The sequence below is a fragment of the Eulemur rufifrons genome, chromosome 5 (assembly GCF_041146395.1).
Source record: "Eulemur rufifrons isolate Redbay chromosome 5, OSU_ERuf_1, whole genome shotgun sequence".
Classification (NCBI taxonomy): Eukaryota; Metazoa; Chordata; class Mammalia; order Primates; family Lemuridae; genus Eulemur; species Eulemur rufifrons.
In genome coordinates, this window is record NC_090987.1 from 42433308 (window position 1) to 42458893 (window position 25586).

The 25586-nt window shown below is 35.7% G+C and overlaps 1 protein-coding gene across 1 annotated transcript in view; it reads left to right on the forward strand.

Annotated features, from left to right (window-relative positions):
* Positions 1-20032, forward strand: part of ROCK1 (Rho associated coiled-coil containing protein kinase 1) — a 140303-nt gene extending 120271 nt beyond the window's left edge. The window contains exons 23-33 of the mRNA XM_069468526.1: positions 1411-1576; positions 3779-3872; positions 4301-4389; positions 4943-5131; positions 5993-6152; positions 12465-12535; positions 12739-12827; positions 15467-15545; positions 15714-15975; positions 17157-17364; positions 18517-20032. Coding sequence (XP_069324627.1) covers positions 1411-1576; positions 3779-3872; positions 4301-4389; positions 4943-5131; positions 5993-6152; positions 12465-12535; positions 12739-12827; positions 15467-15545; positions 15714-15975; positions 17157-17364; positions 18517-18520 — 1411 coding nt within the window. The 3' untranslated portion in view covers positions 18521-20032. The remainder of the gene's footprint in view (positions 1-1410; positions 1577-3778; positions 3873-4300; positions 4390-4942; positions 5132-5992; positions 6153-12464; positions 12536-12738; positions 12828-15466; positions 15546-15713; positions 15976-17156; positions 17365-18516) is intronic.
* Positions 20033-25586: the final 5554 nt, after the last annotated feature.

Below are 25586 nucleotides of genomic sequence, written 5' to 3' on the forward strand. Positions count from 1 at the left end.
TGTTGTTCTCTCTCCTCACTTTTCTTAAAACATCTCTCACAACTTTCCCCCATCCCTCTCTATACTCACATTAGCTTTATTCGGAACGTCCTTGGGGCATTTGTTATTTGATGTTCCCTCTGCCTGAAAGACTGTATTCCCAGATACCTGCATTGCTCACTTCTTTCATATCTCTTCTCTAATGTCTTCTTAGCAGAGAGGCCTCCTTGATTACCCTGTAATAAAACACACGTTTATGGCTTTTTCCACCTTTCATCTTTTATTATTCTCTATGGCATGCTCTATATTACTTGTTCACTTTTTAAATTGTCTATATGGCCCAACTAATATATGCTCCCTGAGAGCAGGAACTTTGTTACTGTTTTACGAGGACTGCTGGGAAAATACCCAGCCATTGTTAATATAACAAGAACAGTTACATAGCTGGATACTTTCCGGACAGCCCTCCTATTCCTTAATTCCTAGAACAGTGTTTGGCACATAAACATTCAAGTAAATAATTGTTGGGTAAATGAGTGAATATTCTTTTCTTGTGGTAACTGTATGTCTCCCTCTTTAGGCTTGAGGAAGAAAAGTTTATTTGTAATACTCCCTTACTAGAAAATAGACGACGGAAGTTACTTACTCATAACACATTTGTTGAGCACCTACTGTATACGGGGATACAATGGTGACCGTTGGATGAGAAAGCTTATCCAAAAGAGGCTTTATGGAGAGCCAGGCAGACTGGAGTGATCTTGTTCTGGTCTGAATGTCAATTCTGAGAAGTTTTATTTTATTTATTTATTTATTTATTTATTTATTTTTTTGTTCCCCCGGCCCCCTGAGAAGTTTTAAAGTGCAATTTCCAAGGAGCATTCCCAGAATAGTTTATAGTGGTTTGCAAATCTCTTTGTAAGTTTTCATCATCTCCTTGAATTTCAGAGCTAGAAGGGACCTCACAGATAATTTAGTTTAACACTCTCATTTTACAGATTTGATTAAATTGGGAACTTGCCCGGTGTCCCTATGCAATTAGCTAATGGTAGAACAGAGATAAAGGTCCAGCTTTGGCCTCCTGATTTACCAGCCAGTGACTTTTCCACTGTGCCATGCTGCCTTCCATTCCAAATCCACAACAAATTCATTTCAAAAATAGACTGTTTGCTATTGCTTTATTACCTTTTCTTAGTTAAGCACAATAGCATATAGAAGATTAAATAAGTTTTTACATTTATATAATTTTTCAAAGTGTGAGACATTAAATTTATTGCTTTTATAGAAAGTTGGTAATGGATTCAGTTTATTTTAAGCAATAAAATACCTAGTTCTTTTTATCATTTAAAGATAATTGTGTTTTTAAGTATATGATTAATGTGGAAGAATGAACTGAAATTGTTTATATCCATTTCTTTTAAAAATCTATTGCAGAGAAACTCTTGCAACTCAGTTGGATCTCGCAGAAACAAAAGCCGAGTCTGAGCAGTTGGCTCGAGGGCTTTTGGAAGAACAGTATTTTGAATTGACCCAAGAAAGCAAGAAAGCTGCTTCAAGAAATAGACAAGAGATTACAGATAAAGATCACGCTGTTAATCGGGTAAGTGTGATGGTCAGGTAAGTTATATAACTAAAATTGATTTAAATCAAAATAAATCACATCTTAATGTATTAGGGTGTTTGTGTCTGTGTATGTACTTCTGCTTTATACATAGTGGTCATTCTGTATTCATGTACAAAATAGTTTATATAGTCCAAAACAATTTTTAATGATTAAAATTCTTATTCAATACATTGAGCTTTTTTCCCTTTCTGGCTATAAATCTTATTAGTTATATTAATATTTCGTGTGAAGAAATGCTTAGCTTAAATTCATTTATTCTCTTAATACATTGAAATGGATTTTATGGGCCAGAATTCTGTGAAATTCAGAGGAACTATTTTGGGATGAGAAATTCTTTGGATAATCTACAAATCCATTATAAGAAAACCAATACTCCAAATGATTACCCATTCTGAGGCTTATACTGTAGTCTATATAGAATCATGGAGATAAAATGCGGAGTTAGAGAGATTTTTCTTTTGAAGCCACCGTCAAGTGCTCTCATATAGGCAGGCTTGGGTTCAAATGCTAGTATTGCCCCTAAGAAGTTATATAGTCCTGGCAAAGTTCCTTCAGCTTTTCTAAGCCTCAGATTTCTCATCTAATAGAAAGGCTGGATGTGGTGGTTCACGCCTGTAATTCTAGCACTCTGGGAGGCCGAGGTGGGTGGATCCCTTGAGCTCCGGAGTTCAAGACCAACCTAAGCAAGAGTGAGACCCCGTCTCTACTAAAAATAGAAAGAAATTAGCCAGGCAACTAAAAATAAAGAAAATTAAAAAAAAAAAAAATTACCCGGGCATGGTGGCACATGCCTGTAGTCCCAGCTACTTCGGGAGGCTGAGACAGGAGGATTGCTTGAGCCCAGGAGGTTCAGGTTGCTGTGAGCTAAGCTGACACCACAGCACTCTAGCCCAGGCAACAGAGCAAGACTCTGTCTCAAGAACAAAGAAAAAATATATATATTTATAAAATAGAAATAATGATATCTATTCCACATGATTGTTATGAGGATTAAATCAAATAATATAGATAGGATGATTAATAAATACATTGCTGGCCGGGCGCGGTGGCTCACGCCTGTAATCCTAGCACTCTGAGAGGCCAAGGTAGGTGGATTGCTCGAGGTGGAGTTCGAGACCAGCCTGAGCAAGTGCGAGACCCCGTCTCTACTAAAAAATGGAAACAAATTATCTGGCCAACTAAAAATATATATAGAAAAAATTAGCCGGGCATGGTGGCACATGCCTATAGTCCCAGCTACTTGGGAGGCTGAGGCAGGAGGATCACTTGAGCCCAGGAGTTTGAGGTTGCTGTGAGCGAGGCTGACGCCACGGCACTCACTCTAGCCCAGGCAACAGAGTGAGACTGTGTCTCAAAATAAATAAATAAATACATTGCTAAAAGTAATTGATCAATAAATATCTTATTGTCATTTGCATCATCATTGTTCCGATGAAGAAACTAAGGATGGAAAGATTATGACTTGCTTAAGTCATATAGTAGGTTAATTGCAGAGCTAGAACTAAATACAAATTTCCTAGTTTCCAGTCTAGTTCTTTTTCCCCTTTGATTCATACATATCACACATATATATATATATGTATATGTATATACTGAAAAAGTTTTTGGAAGCTATTATTATTATTTATTTTTTATTTATTTATTTTTTTTTTGAGACAGAGTCTCACTCTGTTCCCTGGTGTAGAGTGCCGTGGGGTCAGCCTAGCTCACAGCAACCTCAGACTCCTGGGCTTAAGCAATCCTTCTGCCTCAGCCTCCCGAGTAGCTGGGACTACAGGCATGCGCCACCATGCCCGGCTATTTTTTTCTATGTATTTTTAGTTGTCTGGCTAATTTCTTTCTATTTTTAGTAGAGACGGAGTCTCACTCTTGCTCAGGCTGGTCTCGAACTCCTGACCTCGAGCGATCCTCCCGCCTCGGCCTCCCAGAGTGCTAGGATTACAGGTGTGAGCCACCATGCCCGGCCTGGAAGCTATTGCTTTTAAAATATTTTGGACTTAACTATATCCACATATTTTAAACTGGAAACCAGGCCTTTTCTATAGTTTTCAGCAATGTCTTACCTGTTCTTACCTGTCTGCATCTGTGGAAAATGTGAAGTATTATTTTAAAGGTTATTGCTTTAAATATGAGGGTAGCAAAAAGGCTGTAGCTTAAATCTTTGTGTGCTTTGTTTAGCTTGAAGAAACAAATAGCATGCTAAGCAAGGATGTTGAATTATTAAGAAAAGAAAATGAAGAGCTAACTGAGAAAATGAGGAAGGCAGAGGAAGGTATGTGGGTTTTTAAAAAATTCATGTTAAAAAAAATTCGGTGATTAATCTTTAGCTATTTATGTTGTAAGGTTTTTGAAATATCTGTTTTCATGTGTTAAATTGCTTTAAGAATTACTATGAGGTTACTGGAAGTTACTATGTAGTATATACTAATTTGAATAATTAAGGACATTGTTATTTTGGAATGCAGAAATTGGAACCCATGGCCTTAAGGCCACATGTGGCCCTGCAGATCCCCAAGTGTGGCCCCTTGACTGAATCCAAACTTCACAAAACAAATCCCTTTCTTAAGAAGATTTGTTGTGTAAAATTTGGATTCAGTCAAAAGGCTGCATTCAAGGATCCAAAAGACCACATGTGGCCCCAAGGCCACAGGTTCCCCACCCCTGAGCCGTAAAATAACATTTTATGTAATTTGTTGACAGAATATAAATTGAAGAAGGAAGAGGAGATCAGTATTCTTAAGGCTGCCTTTGAAAAAAATATCAATACCGAACGAACCCTTAAAACACAGGTATACCTGCTTTCAGCCTTTTCCATGTTTTTGTACTTGAGTATCATATATTCAAAAAGTTAATAATTGCTCTTTGTGCACATTTTCCTAAAACCAAGATTTACAGGTTCAAGCTAGAACAAATGTAAATTCTTTCTCTATTAACTATAGAAAGTGTATTTGTGAAATAGAATTTCAGTTAAGAAAGCTAACTTGTGTGGCAATATTGTACAGTTGTACAAGATAAGAAGGGTGTGGGGCCAAGGCATAGAAACCTTATTTGCTAGTATTAGAACCTAACATCAGAGTGGGACTAGCATACTCCTGATTTGGTACTGGCTTGCAAAGTTAACCAAATAGAGGCTCCTAGGTCTTATATTTGAATTGTAAGATAAGTGTTAGTTACTTTTGCTACCAGTTATTATATCCCAGCCTTCATTAGGTTTTCCTAATTTTCACATACACAAAAAGTCCTGCTTCCTGATTTTGTAGGAAAAAATACATTTTTAGTAGAGATTTAAATTGGATGATTACCACATAGATCCTTATTAATAATATTTTAATATTTGAATAGGCTGTTAACAAGCTGGCAGAAATAATGAACCGAAAAGATTTTAAAATTGATAGAAAGAAAGCTAATACACAAGATTTGAGAAAGAAAGAAAAGGAAAATCGAAAGCTGCAACTGGAACTCAACCAAGAAAGAGAAAAATTCAACCAGATGGTAGTGAAACATCAGAAGGAACTGAATGACATGCAAGCGGTAAGATTTTTGTATGTGTATGTAGGATTATTTTCTTAAATTGTTATTATTGTATATACCCTTTATCTGTCTTGTTTAGATTGTATTTTCTTGTATAAAAATGTATATTTTAGTTTATACTCTTTACAATTTGATCATTATTACTCTACTGTGAACCATGATCTTGTAAAAACTGAAAAGATGTTCTATTACCTATTATATCTTGAGTAATTTTTACACATTAGCAGCTGCTGCCATTAGAAGCCCTACTTTGACAGAGACAACCAAGGTTTTGTCTCTTTGGTTTCAGACTGAAACTGGGATATGGATGTTATAATATTGATTATAATTCAAGTAGAGGTTTTGAAATATTCTAGATTATTTTTTCTGGTCAAGACTCATTTTCTGAAATCAAAATATCAAGCCTAATTTTTTGATACTTTCTGGCTTATTAATAGCACAAAATTGAGAGCCTGGTGTCTGGTATTAAACAGACTTAGATCCAAGGTTTGACTCCATCATTTATGGTTTTACCATCCTAAGAAGTTTTCTATACCTTTTCAACTATTTCATTTGAAGGAAGAAAAGCATTTCCTGTTGTTTTAACTTGTTTGTTTGTTTGTTTGTTTTGATGCCTTAAGTTTAAGAACAAAAACTCTTTTAAAGCAAGGAGAAAAGGAGCTTATCTAAGCAATGTATTACTGAGAAAGAACTTATATTTCTATAGTGTATCAAAATCTGCGGTGGTGAATATTCACCAAGTTTACAGTAAATTTTTAGTATTAGCAATTTAGATTGCTTATTTATATTTCAATTAGTGCTTAATGTTGGAAAATATTTGAGCTTGATTATTTATGTTATCTTGATATTTTTCAAAAATAGCAATTGGTAGAAGAATGTACACATAGGAATGAACTTCAGATGCAGTTGGCTAGCAAAGAGAGTGATATTGAGCAATTGCGTGCTAAACTTTTGGACCTTTCGGATTCTACAAGTGTTGCTAGTTTTCCTAGTGCTGATGAAACTGATGGAAACCTTCCAGGTAAGAATAATTTATTATGTCTTTCAAATTTGTTTAAAATGATATAAAAATTAGTGTATTTTTCTGTCATTTTGTCCATGGATTTTTAAGAAGTAATTCTTGTTTCTGATAGCCAAGGCCTGATGATGATTGTATACTTACTGCATTTTATAGAATAAAAGCAGTATTATAAGCAATCTTAGGCTATTAAAATAGACCTGAGAAGCTCTACCTGAATAGGAACCTAAAGAGGTTTATTAATTTATTTTGAGCAACCTAACTCCATGGTGAAAGTTGAAGCTGCTGTTACACCTCTCACTATTTAAAGAAAATTGTGTTTTTGTGAGTAGCAGCTGTTTAAAGTTTTATGTATTATTGTGCTAAAACTAAGAACTGTACTTCATAATCAGAACCACAGCAGCTATGTGCAGAAGCCTATCTAATGGAGTAGTGATAAGGTTTAATTGGGCTTTATGTTAAGTTTGGAGAAATAGGTAAAAGGGGTTGGTTAATGCAGTGAGAGGATGGGGGATCAAATAAAGGCAGAGGTGAGTGGCTAGGATTTCAGATATTTTAATATGTCTTCTTCTTCCCAGTAAGAGAATCAATTAAAAAATAAACACAGCCTCATTCTTGCCTTAATCATAGCGTAAGCTGTAGTACATTTGTGTTGTCTTAACAGAGATAAGAAATACATATGTAAGTTCAATTCAGAAATAAAGTAAATAGGTTATAATTATTAAAACTTGCATTTACATGTACTATACATTCTTAGTTCAGGGTTTAATAGATGGTACTTATTTTTGAGAATTTTAATATAAGAAACTTGATAAACCACTTACAAGATTTTATGCTATATTTCTTGGTCAAGAAAGTGGAACTCCACCATCACATAGAGGATGAGGGTAGAAAAAAAAAAAAAATAGAATTCAAAGTGGAAAATGAATTCAACTCTTATTTGTATACCATGTGATCCCTGCCCTCATTCTTCTGTGGCTTTGCTAGCCCAAAATCAGGTATCTGGGAAAGGAAGGACAGGGAAGGAATATTCCCTATTCTAATTGCCAAGGAATTCTTTCTGTTTTCCTGTTTTTGACTCTCTGAGACTGCCCGCCTCTTGAGAAACTTGTAGGTACACATATGATTCATTCATTATTGGAGGATCACTTTGGATTTAACAAGAACCTCTAACTTCAGCTGTTGTTTAAACATCTTGCTAAAGTTAGACTTAATCAATAGTAAGAGTGTGATTTTTAGAGGTGTTTGGCTACATTCTTTCAATTGTTGAACTGAAATTGTAGTTTAGATTCCCACTTCTTTAGCCCCAAGATACTTCTGGAGTTGTTTAGTAAAGGGGTTTTTTTTTACTATATTTAGTGTTAGTTAAAAATGTTGACCTGAGGTTGTTTTGTTTTGTTTTGTTTTGTTTTACTTTATTCCACCCTTTTCTGTTTAACTTTGTTTATAATGTCGCCTTTCTTTGCATTGGGTTAAACATTTCAGAGACTGATACATTACTGGTGAATATTATTTAGAAGAATTGAAAAATGAGTTGGTGGGACCTCTAACAAAGAAGAAGGTGATGAGTTTTATCCTCCATCCTGGCTTATTCAGGAAGGCTAAACTCATAGGATCATCAGATGGTTTGATTGGCAGACTTAGATTAGGAATCCATTTAGATTTCAGAATCCTGACCTAATAAATTGACTTAGGAATCATTCAGCAAAGACATTTAAAAATATTTCTACTGGCTCCATTCTGAGTATATTACTTAGAGTAGTATACTTTCAGAGATTTTGTTTTTAAGGTTTTAAAGTCTGAACCAAATGAGAAAGAAGTAAAAAAGTACAGATGGCCATTCCCATACACTGAGGCCAGTTAGGTATCTCTTTTCCTATTACTGTGTTCTCAATCTTAAAACTTTACAAAATCTTGACAGTGCTGAACCTTGACTTTCATATTGGAAGTAAAAATTAATGTACAATCTTTATCAGTATTATTTACCTCTCTCTGTCAGATCTTTTGCTCGTAAATTGAAAATTTGTACTATAGCTACCATTGAATAGATGCTCAAAAATGGTCCTTGGCAAAGAAAGTTAAGGTTTTGTAGCTATATCAAGGAGGAAGTGTTGAAGAATTTTGATACTGAGTATTAGAGAGTTATATATCTCTCTTTCAAGTGTCTGGAAGATTTCTTGAAGGTAATGATTAATGATTAATTTTTACTTAAGGTTAGAAAACTAGTAAATGAATTTACAGACTAAAAAAGGGGAGGACTTTGAATAGATTAAGTTCACTCAACAGTTAAAAAAATGGATTTTGAAATATGGTCATTTTTAGTTTAATGAAATCATTTTTTTAAGTAGTTGGATGAATGGATACTGTGACTTTTAATATTTCTATTAGACTTCACCAGTTAGTATAAAATTTCTAATTTAATTATCTCACACATCTAAAGTTCTGCTTCTATAAATCTCATGTCATTACCTAGATTAAGTCTCTCCTTTAAATTTCCCAATTCTAAAAATCTTATTTAAAAAAGTTACTCCTTCTCTGACTTACCATTCTAAAAGTCACTTTCTTTCTCTTAATTCTTTTATGTCTTTATCCTCCCTTTGGTTCTGTGGCAGGTTATGGCCTAGCACACTGTATAAATTTAGCGATTACTCTTAGGATTATGCACTGCCTATTGCCTAGATGACAAAAATCTTTAATTGATAACCGTAGTTTTTCCTCATTCTTTCTCTTTCCTTCTTTTGGAACTGTTGACCCTAGATATCTGGAGAGAATGTAGAAGTAGATGAAGCATTAGGGAAAAGACTTGGTATTACCCCTTCATTAGAATTCATTATCTCTTACAAATTATCTGCACCATTCTCTTTTCCATCCAGCTTGATCTCAGGCTATGCGAATTAAACCTGAAAATAGTAGATTTCTTGGTGTGTTTCCAAATATTTGAGTATATGAGGGTTTCTAACTTTGCCCAAATCTAACCAGTGATTTGAAGATAACACATCCGAATTCTTGAGTATTGATTGGTTTCACTTGCTTTTTTATATCACTTTTTAAGTTAATTAAAATATTTTGAAATAGTTCCCTACCTCTTAAGCAGTATGTGGTTTAAGCAGGTAAACTTCAGTAGTCTTCAGAGGTTAGCTTTCATGTTTAAACCAGCTGTATTGAATATTGATTTACTATAATTAGGCTGTCTGACTCGATTTGAGTAGAAGAATCAATTGCTAATATTGCAATAATATACATCTAATTTTTTGTAAGTTCAAATTGCTTTACAAATATATTGTATAAAATTTGGAGCCAAGTTTTTGTACTTCTTTAGCATATTAATGATAATCTAGACTTAGAAGTTCTCGGCATGAGTTTCATTTACTTATCTGGAGAAGCTGATTTCTCTGTTTGCAATGTGAAAGATGGAATTTACACTGTTATACCTTCAGATCGCCACTTAAGTCACAAGTAGTCCTGGTTTTAGAGGCGGTCTTTATGTTTAAAAACTGTAAGTATATTAACTTGTATCTAAGGAAGGAGTAAGGAAACAGAGGAGAAGCTAGTATGTATTTTTTAATTTGTTATCACTGAGCTTAGTTCACTTGCTTTTCTGAGGGAATTCAACAGAAGGAAAAACTAAGATTCTTTCCCATAACATTATAGTTTTAAATTGGCAAAAACCTTAACCTCAATACCTTTATTTCAGTTCCATATTTCTTCGTTTAATTTAAATATGAGCAAATATAAAAGTTGGGCTTATTTGATTCATAAAATGACCTTGATATATAAAATTTCTAAAGGAGCATTGAAATAACAGATAAAGTCATAACATGTAATAATTTATTGAAAATAAGAAAACAGTGGCAGGTTAACCCAAACCTAGAGCCAGGAAACATGAATGTTTTTGTCATTCTGACAAAAAAATAAGTATGGGGGTGGAGTATTTTAGCATACACAATTTTGTATAAATGTCAGGATTTCAAAGACTTTCATGTCTTTTTTTATCTTTTTTATTATTATTATTTTTTTTTTTTTTTTTTGAGACAGAGTCTTACTCTGTTGCCCGGGCTAGAGTGCTGTGGCGTCAACCTAGCTCACAGCAACCTCAAACTCCTGGGCTCAAGCAATCCTCCTGCCTCAGCCTCCCAAGTAGCTGGGACTACAGGCATGTGCCACCATGCCCGGCTAATTTTTTCTATATAGACTTTTTGGCTGCCCAAATCATTTCTTTCTATTTTTAGTAGAGACGGGGTCTTGCTCTTGCTCAGGCTGGTCTTGAACTCCTGACCTTGAGTGATCCTCCCACCACGGCCTCCCAGAGTGTTAGGCTTACGGCGTGAGCCACCGAGCCTGGTCATATCTTTTGTTTTCAAGGAGGAATTACTGATATTAAATAGCCTTGTATCATCAGATATCGAATAATATTTATTGTAAATATCGTTCATCTTTATGTTTTCTAAACCACACTTTAAAACAAGAGCTGCAGTTTCTGCCACAGTAATGGGGAAATTTCCTAGCAATAACTTTTTTGCTTTTCTGAGATAAAATATTTGAATGATGAATATATGATCAGCAGCCTTCTGCATGTTATTTAATATAAATCTGCCTGAATTGCAAAATAATCCACATATCTATCAAGTAACTCATTTGTGTGTCAGTTGCCACATAAAACAAGTGTTAGAATATGATCCCTGCTCTAACAAAACTTACCAAAGAACTGCCTAAGGAACCAAAATAATTATTTCATGAACTAAATAGCAGCAATTAAGAAAAAAGTTGAGAGAAGAAAAGGGTCATTTTGGACTGAAGTTACCTCATTATTTCCTCTCTTTTAACAGCTACAATTTATATGATGGGGAATAACATAAGCAAAGGTGTGGAGACTTTAAGTACATGGTAGAAATAGAAAAAAAAAGTGAATAATACCCCAATTCAATTAACTGCAAAGCTTGTTTGAGGACAGAACAATGTTTAGCTATAGAAGCATAAGCTTAGAAATTAGAATACCTGACTTTGAATCCTGGAGCTTTCACAGATAGAGTAGCCTTTGCACAAGTTAGTTCACTTTTCTACGCCTCAGTCTCTTCATAATAGAACCTATCCTATATTCCTAGGGATATAATATGCTATATTAGTGGGATTATACATAGGGTAAATATGAGATACGACATGTAAAGCAGTTGGCAAATAATAAATGTTCACTAAACATTACCTGTTGTTACTATTACAGTAAGACTAAGCTTTATAGCTTTTAAATTACGTAAAGAGGAACAATACATATTCCCATTAAATCATGATTTGAACCATAGTATAATCTGTCACATTATAGCATCATCCTTTAAAATTAGTTACTCTTCTTTCTATTCTTTTGTTTCAAATATAATAAGATATAGAAAACACTTGAATGAATTTTATCTCCAACCTGATGTATAACCATTTCTAATGCAGTCATCTTTATCCCCTAAAGTTTCTAATAAACATTAGTTATATTTAAATAGTAATGATAATTATTATAAAATGTCTTGATCAAAATAGTCAAGGAATTTCTGGTATGCACAAACTAGTTGAGATATTACCAGTTGACCAGCTGACTTCTGTGTTCTTTTTACTGTTTATTAAATTAAGGTATCATAAACTAAAAAGGCTTTATTGCCTTTCAGTTTGAGAAGAATTGTAATTGGACTAACCACTAGAATTAAGTGTCCCTCTAACTAAATTTGGACAACTTTATTAAAATTGTTATGGCTATTTTACCAAAAAGTTGATCAGAATGTTGTACTGAGAAAACAAATAAAATGCTTGTCTCTTATTCTTTATATCTAGTTGATTCTGCCTGCATTCCTTATTTATTTATCTTCTATTCTTGTCTTCTGTGAGTAATAGGACACTTCTGTACTTTTGCTTGCTCTTTCTTGTGTAAATCATGGCTCTGATTTGTTCCACTTGCTGCATAATTTTTTTCTTTTCTTTTTGCTGAGTATTTTTATATGAATGTTAAATGATATTTAAAGTCCTCTGTGTCATACATATCCCATTTAAGCTGCAATCCATTCCAGTCTTGCCTGGCTCTTAAGGGTATCGTTACTTCATACTTTTGTAATTGAGTACTAAATGTTAATTTTATGGGAAAAGTGGCTTGGAGTTTTTTTCTGCAATATTTGTATGGCCATAAAGTTTATTTGTGTGATTGAAGCATGGAAGAGCAAATTATAGCACTTTTTCATTTGTGTTCAATTGCTTGTTGCTGCATGCTGTCAGACAACTTGTAATAGTCTTTCCTGTTGTTACAATTTAAAACTGACTATTATATAATTCTTTTTCTGCTAGAGTCAAGAATTGAAGGTTGGCTTTCTGTACCAAATAGAGGAAATATCAAACGATATGGTTGGAAAAAGCAGGTACCACATGCCTAATTTTTTTCTAGCTGATATTTTGTTATATATTTTACTTCGAAACATATAGATTATTAACAGCTTTCTTATGAGCATTGATTTTAGTTTAATACAGTATAATCTAAACATAAATGGCAAATGTTATGCTTATCACTTCAAACCAAGTTAATGTTGCTTTTGTACCTCTTCCCCCTTTTTTCTCCTTTCAGTATGTTGTGGTAAGCAGCAAAAAAATTTTGTTCTATAATGATGAACAAGATAAGGAACAATCTAATCCATCTATGGTGTTGGACATAGAGTAAGTTGCCTTTGATTGAATTTTAAGGTAGTTGAGTGTTAACTTTGATAATTATTTTTAGACTTACAATTTAGTTTATATTTTGTGTTATTTAAATAACGTTACATACTTTTCTGTTTTTCTTTCTTTTTTTTTTTTTTTGAAACAGAGTCTCACTCTGTCGCCCAGGCTAGGGTGCAATGGCAGCATCATAGCTCACTGCAGCCTCAAACTCCTGGGCTCAAGTGATCTCCTGCCTCAGCCTCCTGTACTTTTTTTGTTTGTCTTAAACTTAAATATTAACTTAAGGCCAAGGCTGGAGGATGGCTTGGGACTAAGAGTTCAAGGCTAGCCTGGGCAACATAGTGAGACCACTGTCTCTACCAAAATAAAAAAATTAGCTGTTAGCAGTGCCATGTACCTGTAGTCCTAGCTCTCGAGAGGCTGCTGAGGGAGGATCACTTGAGTCCCCAAATTCAAGGTTACAGTGAGCTACGGTTGCACCGCTGTACTCTTGCCTGGGCAACAGATAGAGATCCTGTCTCTATTAAGAAAAAATGTAGATAGGCCTATGATGATTGCCTCTGTACTGAACATGTAGGAACTTTATTCCTTGTCATTATTCCCTAAACAATATAGTATAACAACTATTTACATAGCATTTACATTGTATTAAATATTACAGGCCGGGCGCAGTGGCTCACGCCTGTAATCTTAGCACTCTGGGAGGCCAAGGCAGGCGGATCATTTGAGCTCAGGAGTTCGAGACCAGCCTGAGCAAGAGCGAGACCCCGTCTCTACTAAAAATAGAAAGAAATTAGCTGGACAACTAAAAATATACAGAAAAAATTAGCCGGGCATGGTGGCACATGCCTGTAGTCCCAGCTACTTGGGAGGCTGAGGCGGGGGATTGCTTGAGCCCAGGAGTTTGAGGTTGCTGTGAGCTAGGCTGATGCCACGACACTCTAGCCCAGGCAACAGAGTGAGACTCTGTCTCAAAACAAACAAACAAACAAAAGAAATAAATAAAATAAAATAAAATATTATAATATATCTATTCTTGGGATACTTCACCCATTATATTAAGTGAAGTATCCCAAGAATAGATATATTATAATATTTTATTTTATTTTATTTATTTCTTTTGTTTGTTTGTTTTGAGACAGATTTTACCTCAATAAAAAATAAATTAAAAAAATAAATAAAAATAAAATTAAAAAAAATAATATTGTAAGCAACTTTCAGACAGGGACTTGAATATATTAAAAAATTTTTTTTCATCTTTCAGCAATGTTTTGAATAGTTCTTTTCTTATAATAAGCATTCAATAAATGTTTGTTAAATGATAAAAAAAAAGATATCTAGAGACAATTTAAATTATATGGGAGGATATGTGTAGGTTATATGCAAATACTATTCCATTTTATATCAGGGACTTGAGCATTTTGGTATCCTTTGGCGTCCTGGAATCAATCCCCACAGATACGGAGGCATAACTGTATATAATGTCATCGCCAAATGGTGATAATTTTACTTCTTTCTTTCCAATATGTATGCCTTTTTCCACATGTATAAATTCATATGACCACCACTACAGTCAGAACATAGAACAAGTTCGTCACACAGATCCCTATGCTACCCTTTTGTAGCCACAGGCAGCTTCCTTCCCTCCACTCCTTCCTAATCTGTGGCAACGTTAATCTGCTCTCCATTTCTATAATTTTGTCATTTCAAGGATATGATATAAATGGACTCGATGTGTAATCTTTTGCAATCAGCTTTTTTTGTTTGTTCGTTTGTTTGTTTGTTTGTTTTTGAGACAGAATCTCACTCTGTCCCCCAGGCTAGGGTGCAGTGGTGGCATCACAGTAACCACCAACTCCTGGACTCAAACAATCCTCCTGCCTCAGCCTCCCGAGTACCTGGGACTACAGGCACGCACCACAATGCCTGGCTAATTTTTGTATTTTTTTGTAGAGATGCGTTCTCGCTATTTGCCCAGGCTGGTCTTGAACTCGTGAGTTCAAGCTATCCTCCTGCCTCAGCTAGGATACAGGTGTGAGCTGCCACACCCGGCTAATCATCACTTGTTTTTTTCAACATAAATTCCCTTGAGATTGATCCAAGTTGTGATTTATTTTTATTTTGGGGTAATAGTCCATGTTATGGATGAATCACACTTTGTTTAACCATTCATTTGGGTGGTTTCCAGTTTTGGGCTATTATGAATAAAGCTGCTATGAACATTTATTTATAAGTTTTTATATATGTATAAAGTTTTATGTAAATTTTTGTTTTTCGGAATAAAAGCCCAAGAATGCAATTGCTGAGTCATGTGGTAAGCGTATGTTTAGTTTTGTAAGAAATTACTATACTCTTTTCTAGAGTGGCTCTGCAATTTTATATTTCCATTAGCAGTGTATGGGTGAATTAGTTTTTCTGCATCCTCACCAGCATTTGATGTTATTATTACTTTTACTTTTTAAATCTGGTAGATGTATGGTAGTACTCCTTGTGGTTTTAATTTGTATTTCCCTAATGGTCAATGTTATTAAACATCTTTTTGTGTTTATTTGCCATCTGTATATCCTCTTCTGTAAAGTGTCTATCTTTTGGTATAAGTGAGTTTTCTTAATGGCCTATACTTATTTTCATTTTAGTAAATTGTTTCATGTTCGACCTGTAACCCAAGGAGATGTGTATAGAGCTGAAACTGAAGAAATTCCTAAAATATTCCAGGTAAAAATCATAATTTCAAACAATTTTTTTACTGAGCAGTAAGTGCTTTTGTGAATTAAGTGTAAACTATACCAATGCTTTTATATATTTGGAATTTTTTCATATTTGAAATTTTTATATACAGATTTAAGATCTTTTTTATCTTTCTTTCACCATTCCTGAATGTAGATACTATATGCAAATGAAGGTGAATGTAGAAAAGATGCAGAGATGGAACCAGTACAACAAGCTGAGAAAACTAATTTCCAAAATCACAAAGGCCATGAGTTCATCCCTACCCTTTACCACTTTCCCGCCAATTGTGAGGCCTGTGCCAAACCTCTCTGGCATGTTTTTAAGCCACCGCCAGCCCTAGAATGTCGAAGATGCCATGTTAAATGCCACAGAGATCACTTAGATAAGAAAGAAGACTTAATTTCTCCATGTAAAGGTAAGGAATGATGATTATTTTTACAACTTAGTTTTAAGTCCCAGTGAAATAATTTCAAGTGTAATCATCTATACCAAGTTGAAAACAGGTTATAAGAAATAATATTTTGGGGCTGGGTGTGGTGCCTCATGCTGTAATCCTAGCACTCTGGGAGGCCGAGGCAGGAGGATTGCTTGAGGTCAGGAGTTTGAGACCAGCCTGAACAAGAGTGAGACCCCGTCTCTACTAAAAATAGAAAAAATTAGACAGGCATGGTGGTATGCGCCCGTAGTCCCGACTTCCTGGGAGGCTGAGGCAGGAGGATCCTTGAGCCCAGGAGTTTGAGGTTGCTGTGAGCTAGGCTGACGCCACGACACTCTAGCCTGGGCAACAGAGTAAGACTCTGTCTCAAAAAATACATATATATTTTGGGCCATCGCAGTGGCTTTTGCCTGTAATCCCAGTGATTTGGGAGGCTGAGGTGGGAGGATCACTTGAGGTCAGGAGTTTAAGGTTACAGTGATCTATGATCACACCATTACACTCCAGTGTGGGCAACAAAGTGGGCAACAAAGTGAGACCGTTACTCATTAAAAAAAAAAACAAAAAGAAACGAAGTAATATTTTGACACTGGTGGAGCGATATGCATCTGCTATTTCACAACTGCAGATTTAGCTGAGAACATAATGTTTTTAAAGAGACTCATCCCCTTGTAAAAAAAAAAAAAAAAAAAGCCACTAAGAAATTATTCTAAGTTGGAGAGAAGAGGTATAGGTGAGCTCTAGTATAATCCCCCCTTGAGTTTTTACCTCCTGCCTGTTTCCGTTTTCTTTGGCTTTCATTGCCTGGACTAGCATGCTGTATCATAGACAAAATGTTTTCTAGGTTATAGAGGTAACTTGAAGGGAAGAATACATTGTACTATTTTAGGATAAGAAATTTATGTTCTTTAAATACATTTATCTGTCTTGTGTATTTTTTTTGTATTTCTGATTTTTCTTTATTTCTCTTTTTAGTTTATGACTAATGTTTTCTTTTTAAACTTCAGCCTTAATTTAGTTAAGCGAAAAGAGATACTGTCCAAGCTTAATTAAGCATAATAAAACTTTTATAACTTTAAGAACTTGAAAAATTGTACATTTGATAGAGTTTTTTAAAATATTACATGACTTAAATTGTGCTTTTTTTTCCCTTAACATAGTAAGTTATGATGTAACATCAGCAAGAGATATGCTGCTATTAGCATGTTCTCAGGATGAACAAAAAAAATGGGTAACTCATTTAGTAAAGAAAATCCCTAAGAATCCACCATCTGGTTTTGTTCGTGCCTCCCCTCGAACTCTTTCTACAAGATCCACTGCAAATCAGTCTTTCCGGAAAGTGGTCAAAAATACATCTGGAAAAACTAGGTAAGGATTGAGTTGTTAATCCTATTAACAATGTGAAAATGATTGGATAACATCTACTAAAATCAGAAATCTAATTGTTCTTTTCACCAAAGAGGACATCATTTGTAGCTAGGTTTTTATATGTGACTTCATAAATCAGTTTAACTGATTCCCATTAGAAATTAATAATTCTAATAAATATAACATATTGATTTAGTTCAATGTTGAATTTTATTGTCATAAGTTGGTATAAATGCCATATATTTAGCTGTTAATATTTTAACCAACTTTTAGTTAATCTTTTTTAATCCAAATAGAGTCATAAAAGTTCGATTATCTTTTCTTTATTTTTAACTTTGATCTTTATTTTTAACTATGTTGGCATAGTTTTTCTAGAAAAATCAAAATTATTTATATTATCAGTGACCATATGATTACAAATAAACTGCCTAGTTAAGTCCTACTTTTGGGAGGAGGGGTTAACTTTTTGATGGAATTTTTTCCAAAAATATATGCTGTGATACAGAATTACAATTAAACCCTTTCTTGGAGAGAATTTATAAAATCTCATTAAATTCTCATTTTACATATGATTAAATGAGGCTTAGAGAAATTAAGCAGTTTGCACAAGACCACACAGATTAAGGGGGCTATTGGGATGTGGAAGCTGAGACCTAACACTACTTTGCCTCTTTGCTAATGTCACCCACATCTTTCAAGCACCTTAAAACCATCTTAAACTCATCCCTTTTTTTCGTTCCCTATTGTCAGTAACCAAGTCTAATTGTTGGAAATGACTCCTATCCTTTCCTTCTTCTGTATTCCTCAGCCACGATACTACCCCAGTGTATTATCACCTCACTCCTCATGTAATTGTGTAGAATGCTATATCAGCCTTCCCCTGGGCGTAGGGTATAAGCTGGATCTAAAATGAATTAACATTGGGTAATAGCTGAGTAAGAAAATGTGTTTGAAAAAGAGTAGAAACAAAGAAGATATAATACTAAGTATATTTTTCCTTTTCCCTGTTTAACAAATTTTGTGTAATTTTTAATTATTGTATATAAAGGTAATATGTATTTACCTTTCCGTTCCATTTTTGTTTCTTATATTTTTAAACTGAGTGCATTTCTTGAATTAACAGTTTTTTTTCTCTTTTTCTTCTCCCAACAGTTAACCATGCGACCCAGTGCCTTGTGGAATCGTGTGGGACGCTACCTGAAAAACCAGGCTTCTTTAACCATGCAGAGCAGACAGGCTATTTCTTTGACACAAATATCACAGGCTTCAGGGTTAAGATTGCTGTTATTCTGTCCTTGCTTTGGCACAACACACTGAGGGTTTTTTTTTAATTGCGGGTTTGCCTACAGGTAGATTAGATTAATTATTACTATGTAATGCAAGTACAATTGGGGGGAAGCTTAGGTAGATATATTTTTTTAAAAAGGTGTTGCCTTTTTGAATTTCTAAGAAAATGCCTGTCAATCGTGATAGAACAGAGTTTTCCTCATATGAGTGAGAGGAAGGGACTTTCACTTTCAAGTGGAATGGCCATCACTATCAAGATCAGCTCATGGAAGGAGTAATGAAAATATCTCAAAATGAGACAAATTGAAGTGTTTTTTTTAAATGACTTAAGTTTTTGTGCTCTTGCAAGACTATACAAAATTATTTTAGGAAAGCAGTGACATCACTTGAACTTCAGTGCCCTCACTGTAGAATTGAAAAGCCTTACTGTTGATTGCCTGTGGTGGACTCGATGGAGAAATTAAATATCTTACATTATGCTTTACAAAATACTGTATATGTTTCAGCAAGTTGGGGGAGGGGGAGAAGACAAAAAAAATTACATTTAATCTATGCATTTTTGCCAAGCCATATTGAGTTATGTTACTACTAGAGTCATTAGGAACTAACTGTACAAAAGAACCAAGTTTAAAAGCATTTTGTGGGGTACATCATTTCTGTAATTGTATAATGTATTTCTTTGTGGTTTTAAGTGATAAAGACATTAAGTTAACAAACATATAAGAAATGTATGCACTGTTTGAAATGTAAATTATTCTTAGAACACTTTCAATGGGAGTTGCATTGCCCTTTTAGTGCCTTAATTTGAGAGAATTATTTTACTGCCATGAGTAAGTATAGAAATTTCTAAAAACATATTTTCAAAAAATTATGTGTGTCAGTGGGTTTTCATTGATAATTGGTTTAATTTAAAATATTTAGAAGTTTGTTGGACTTTCATAAATTGAGTACAATCTTTACATCAAACTACCTGCTATTATGACTTTATAAAACTATCAACAAAAAATGTAGAAGGTTGCACCAGTATAAAAAGAAAATTATGGCAATACATTCGTGATGTTTTCCAGTTAACATAGGAATTATCAGATAAATACTGTTAAACTCTTGTTCAATAACAAGAGTTGATTCATATGGCAGTATGATTTATTGTTTTTTTTTTAACCAAATACCTCCTCAGTAATTTATAATGGCTTTGCAGTAATGTGTATCAAATAAGCAGCACTGGAAAACTGATCGTCTCTAGGATGATATGCATGTTTCAAGTGGTATTGAAAGCCGCACTGATGGATATGTAATAATAAACATATCTGTTATTAATATGCTAATGACTCTGTGCTCATTTAATGAGAAATAAAAGTAATTTATGGATGGATATCTTTAATGATGATTGCTATGGTGTTTTCTCATGGCTGAAATGAATAGAAAGCATACTAAAAATTAGTCTCTAATTGTATACAAATGTTTGTTAAATTCTAATGACTAGATTAAAGTATATTTTTAAAAGATAAAACCTGGTCTTGGGCTCTAAAGCAAGAGTGACTATAGTTTAAATGAAAAGTTGGCTGATGTCTATTAGGAAACGATTCTCTCTGAGTCTCTTGCCTTTGTCTGCACATCCTGTGAGCAGAGGCTCTGTCAGCTTTTGTTCTGGACAATCTTTTCCTAGTATATTTGTATAGTAAACAGCCTTGGAAGATAGCATCTCCCTTGAGAGGAAGGCAGGTTTGTTTACGATTAGTATAATAAAGATAATGTCTCCCTCCAGGTAAAAAGATTACAAAAGATTTGGGTTCCCTGAACTTGAGGGTCCTCACCTGAGATATAAACCCACTGTGTGCTCAGCACTCACTTGGGGCCCTCTCCATTGCCCACGTGGGGCTTGAGGGGAAGGGAAACTGACAGGAACATGAAGCTCATGCTATTTGCTGTACTGTGAGTAACAAAGTCATTTGACTCTGACCCCGGAGTCTCTTGTCTTCTATGAGGATCCATGAAACTGGCAGGCTAACTTGTAGCTTGCAAGTAGGGTAAAATCTCAGACTCATCGTAGTTCCTGACAGTGTGCTTACAACCTCAGAACCATCACCACTGCCTAATGTATTAAGGTCCAGTAGCAAAGAACAGAGTTAATCCTAGTTTAAGCAAGAGAGGACTTTTTTTAAATGAAATATTAATCTGAGTTTAGAATTTTTTGAGAACAGAGGGAGCTTTAAAGAATGACTCGCAATGCCACATTGCACAACCAGGACAGCTGCTGCTGCTTCTAAGTTCAGGAAGTCACCCACTCCCAAAGTACACCAACATTGTGAGGATCTGAAGAGTGCCATGATCAGGAAGCCACACTGTCACTGCCAGCTCTCTACAACACTTGGCACACTTGCTACAATCCACACCCAGCTAGCTGCTTTGTACCATTCCTCTTTCCACTTAACGAACCTCATATGTGCGTACTGCCTCAGAACAATCACATTCATGACCCTGCTTGCTGGCCTTAGCACAGCCTGCATCTCACAGGCTTGTTGACTGACAGCAGGGAATGAAGAAAAGGGATGAGTTTAAGATGGTTTTAAGGTGCTTGGACATTAGCAAAGAGGGAAATCAGCGTTAGGTCTCAGCTTCTACATTCCAATAGCCCTCTTAATCTGTGTGATCTTGTGCAAACTGCTTAATTTCTTTAAGCCTTCTATAGGTGCATCTGCTTGGCCAAAACTAAATCACATCCAAAACCCTAGCTGCAAGAAAGTCTGGGGAATGTAGCTTCTAGCTTTCTCTCCACTTTATTACAGGAGGACATGCTAGAAGTGTGGGATAGAAGTTCAACATTAAGCCAGCCCGTCCACCCTTGCCTGCAAGCTTCAACTGAGACCAGGGACTCAGACTGTGGGCTAGAAAAAAGAGCAGCCACTGTCATTATTCATTGACAATCTCAATCCAACTGTGATCACTAATCATCATTTGAAGTTTCAGTTTAAAATAACCTGTCTGGCCGGGCGCGGTGGCTCACGCCTGTAATCCTAACACTCTGGGAGGCCGAGGCGGGAGGATCACTTGAGGTCAGGAGTTCGAGACCAGCCTGAGCAAGAGTGAGACCCCCATCTAGCCGGGCATGGTGATGCGTACCCACAATCTCAGCTACTCTGGACGCTGAGGCAAGAGAATCGCTTGAGCCCAGGAGTTTGAGGTTGCTGTGAGCTAGGCTGAAGCCACGGCACTCTAGCCTGGCGACAAGAGTAAGACCTGTCTCAAAAATAAATAAAAATAAGTTCTCATTTACTTTTCATATCACTAGAAATTATGTAATAGCCAAATTTACCAATCACATAAGTTTGTTCCTTCTTACTGGGTTGCTGGTCTGACTTTCCAGCTTGTTTTCATTTTCTGAAACTTAGACTTCTTTCTGCTTAGAAAGAAAGCAAAGTTAACTATTAGCAGCTATTAGGATGAATAATTAGAGACAATGTCTTTTAAAAAATTAGTTGATTGTGAATGACATACGTCTACTATTCTTGCTTTTATACTCCTAAGGTATCATTGGATGACCAAAATTTCTTAATTTTTTGCCCATTAAATATATAGATTTTTTTCTTTTTTTTATTACAATATCCAATACTTTCAAGAAATGGATAAATGGTATTTATTATTGGGGAGAATTTTATTTTGGCAGTACTTATCAATATTTTAAATATATATGCCTTTGAAAGGGAATTTCACTTCTGTGATTGATCCCATGGAGATGTATACACCTGTGCACCAAAATATATATGCATGGGGGGGGTTAGTACAGTGTAAGAGTACGTTACTGGGCCATTAGTGACCCTGCAGCATGGTATTTGTGTCTCAGGGCCCCCTGGAACGCTACTTCCAAAGTAGGCTGTTTTGTTTTTTTGAGTGGTCTGTGTCCCTAAGTGGGGAATGCAGTTGGATGGTTCTAAGCAAAGCAAAGAAATTGGTGCTCTAAATTAAGGGAGGTCAGAGGTGATCTAAACTAAACTAAGATTGGACAGGAAGAGGGGGAGAATGAAAAGGAGCCTATGGAGGGAGAGCCCAAGACCCCATGTGGATCTTGGATGGGGATGTGTGAGTGAGTAGGAGAACTGGCCATTGAGAACCCTGGCTCTAGGGGAGTTCTCAATCCAAACTGTGGTAACAGAAGGATTAACAGTATTAGTAGCAACCACTGTGGGTTAAATTCCAGATCCCTCTCATTTTCCTGGAAGGAGATGAGCCCCTGGCCTTCAGTACTATTCAGTGGAGATGGGAGGGACCCCGAATAATGATGTATTAGAGTGACCAAATGTATCATCCAAAGTGGGATACTTTTGGAAGAGAAATCGGGTTAATTATACCAAGAAAACCAGCATAAACTGGGACCCATGGTCACCTTATTGGTAACGTATGTCTTCTCTATGTTGGAAAACAGGAGAAATAGAGGAATATATAGATGTTACCGTATATAGAAAAATGTTATATTTCCTGTATTTTGAGTATCATGAAACAATTTATATCATTACTTCTGTAACAAATGAATTACAAAATTCTCTATACCTGCTAGGTGTGGTGGCTCATGCCTGTAATCCCAGCTAATTGGGAGGCTAAAGCGGGAGAATCACTTGAGCCCACGAGTTTGAGGCTGCTGTGAGCTGTGATCATGCAACTGTATTCCAGCCTGGGCGACAGAGCAAGATCTCCTCTCTACAAAAATAAAAAGTAAAAATTCTCTATACTCATGATAAAAACTGTAGATTTATATGCATAGACATGGAAAGATAACTACAATAAAATAAAATTATGAAAGGTTGCCTGTGGTTTTTTCATACTATGTCAACTTGACTATATTGGAACTATGTTTTGCAGAATTCCATGCCCTGTATGATACTGGGATAGAGTTGCCCAAAGGAGAAATTTAGTTGAGATTTGGGATGTGAAAATCAGACATCAGACATTACTCTCTGCTGGCCCTCATGGTTAGATAGGGTGTCTTATCTGTAGTATTCCTACTTTTAGGATTCCAATTTGGAAATCCTAGCCAGCTGTTAACTGTATTTTTTCAAGAAGAATATTTATAAGATTACCAGACATTAGTGCAAAGGAGCTTCTTCTTATGGAATAGTCTCCATTATTGTCTTCAAAGCATTTTTCTTTGCAAGCTCCTTCAGAGTCTTTGTTCCCAGGGTAGTGTAGCACCTACTTCAGAACATGGAATATAAAATTCCCCATAATCAGTAATTCATCCTTATAAAGATCTTTGAGTAGTAATCTCTATTTTTATTGGCCTCAGGTGTATTTAACCACTTTTTTAAAAATCCAAGGATTTTACAGCTTTCAGCTAATTATCAGCCTCACTTTTAAAAATCATCGTTTCTGGCTGGACACAGTGGCTCACACCTGTAATCCCAGCACCTCAGGAGACTGAGGTAGGAGGATCACTTGAGGCCAGGAGTTCAAGACCAGCCTGGACAACACAGCAAGACCCAGTCTCTGCAAAAAAATTAAAAATTAGCTGGGCATAGTGGTGTGTGCCTGTATTCCCAGCTACTCAGGTGCCTTAGGTGGGAGGATCGCTGAGCCCAGGAGTTTGAGGTTGCTGTGCGCTATGATGATGTCACCGCACTCCAGCCTGGGCAACAGAGTGAGACCTCTTTTCTAAAAATAAAATAAAAATCATCATTTCTTATTTTAGCTACAACTCATTGCACATAAAATCTTCACTTCAGGTTTGAAGTAGCTTCCTGTTACTGAACTTTTGTAGATGTGACTCCCTGTGGCATGATGGTGGGCCGTATTTTTGTACTAAGTGATACTGTTGACATCTAATCAATTAGTTTTAGGAAAATCTGGAGAAAAATAATCCTTTTATGAATTTTCTGTATTAATGCCGTGCTGACTTCAACCTTAGTAATTATCACGTTATGATTACCTCCAATGTACGTTTATGTACATAGAACAAATCAAGCTTTTATGAATGTAGTTTAGAATCTTTAGGGTTTGCATAACCACCTTAATACAGTTTTCCTTAGTCACCATTACGGCATTAGTCCCAAGGGGCTAGATAATGCTCTGATTTCAATCCCCCCACATCTCAGTGGCTGACAAAAACAAAGGTTTATTTTTCCCTTATGCTACATGTCCATTATGGGTTGGCTGCAGCTTTGCTTCATGGCCTGTTCACTCCGGTACCCAGGCTAATGGAGTAGCCTCTCTCTCTCAAATATCACTGATAAAGGAAAAGAGGACATGGTAACCCATGAGATAGCTCTTAACCCTTCTGCCCAGACATGACACATGGCACTGCCACTCGAATGTCATGGCCAAAGCAAGTCACAAGGCAAGTCTGCCATCAAGGAGGTGAGGATACACAATCCTCCCTACAGAAGGGCAGGAAATATTGGGAAACAATTATGTATCCTACCACAATTACCTTCTTTTTCTTTGACTAACAAAGTTTTTGTATATGAGCATCTCAAATTAAGACCCATGTTTTGCTGAAAAAAAGGTGGTTTGATTTTTCTTCTCTATTTCTTCCCATTTAATATTTTTTCCATTTCCTCCTCCAAGCTACATTTCTAAGAGTCACAGAATTTTTACTTTGGAAGTGATAGTCCAGCTCAAGCTACTAATTGTTCAAGTAAGCCTATTGATACTAGGGAGGAAATTGTAAGGTGCTCATGACTTTGTTTTTTAGAGGCAAGGTCTCACTCTGTTCCCCTGGCTGGGGTGCAGTGGCTCACTGCAGCCTCCAGCTACTGGGCTCAAGAGATTCTCCTGCTTTAGCCTCCCCAGTATAGCTGGGTCTATAGGCATGCACCACCATGCCCAGCTAATATGTATATGTGTGTGTGTGTATATATATACACACACACACATATATATATATTTATTTTTTTTGTAGAAATGGGTCTCTCTACGTTGCCCAGGGTGGTCTTGAACTTCTGGGC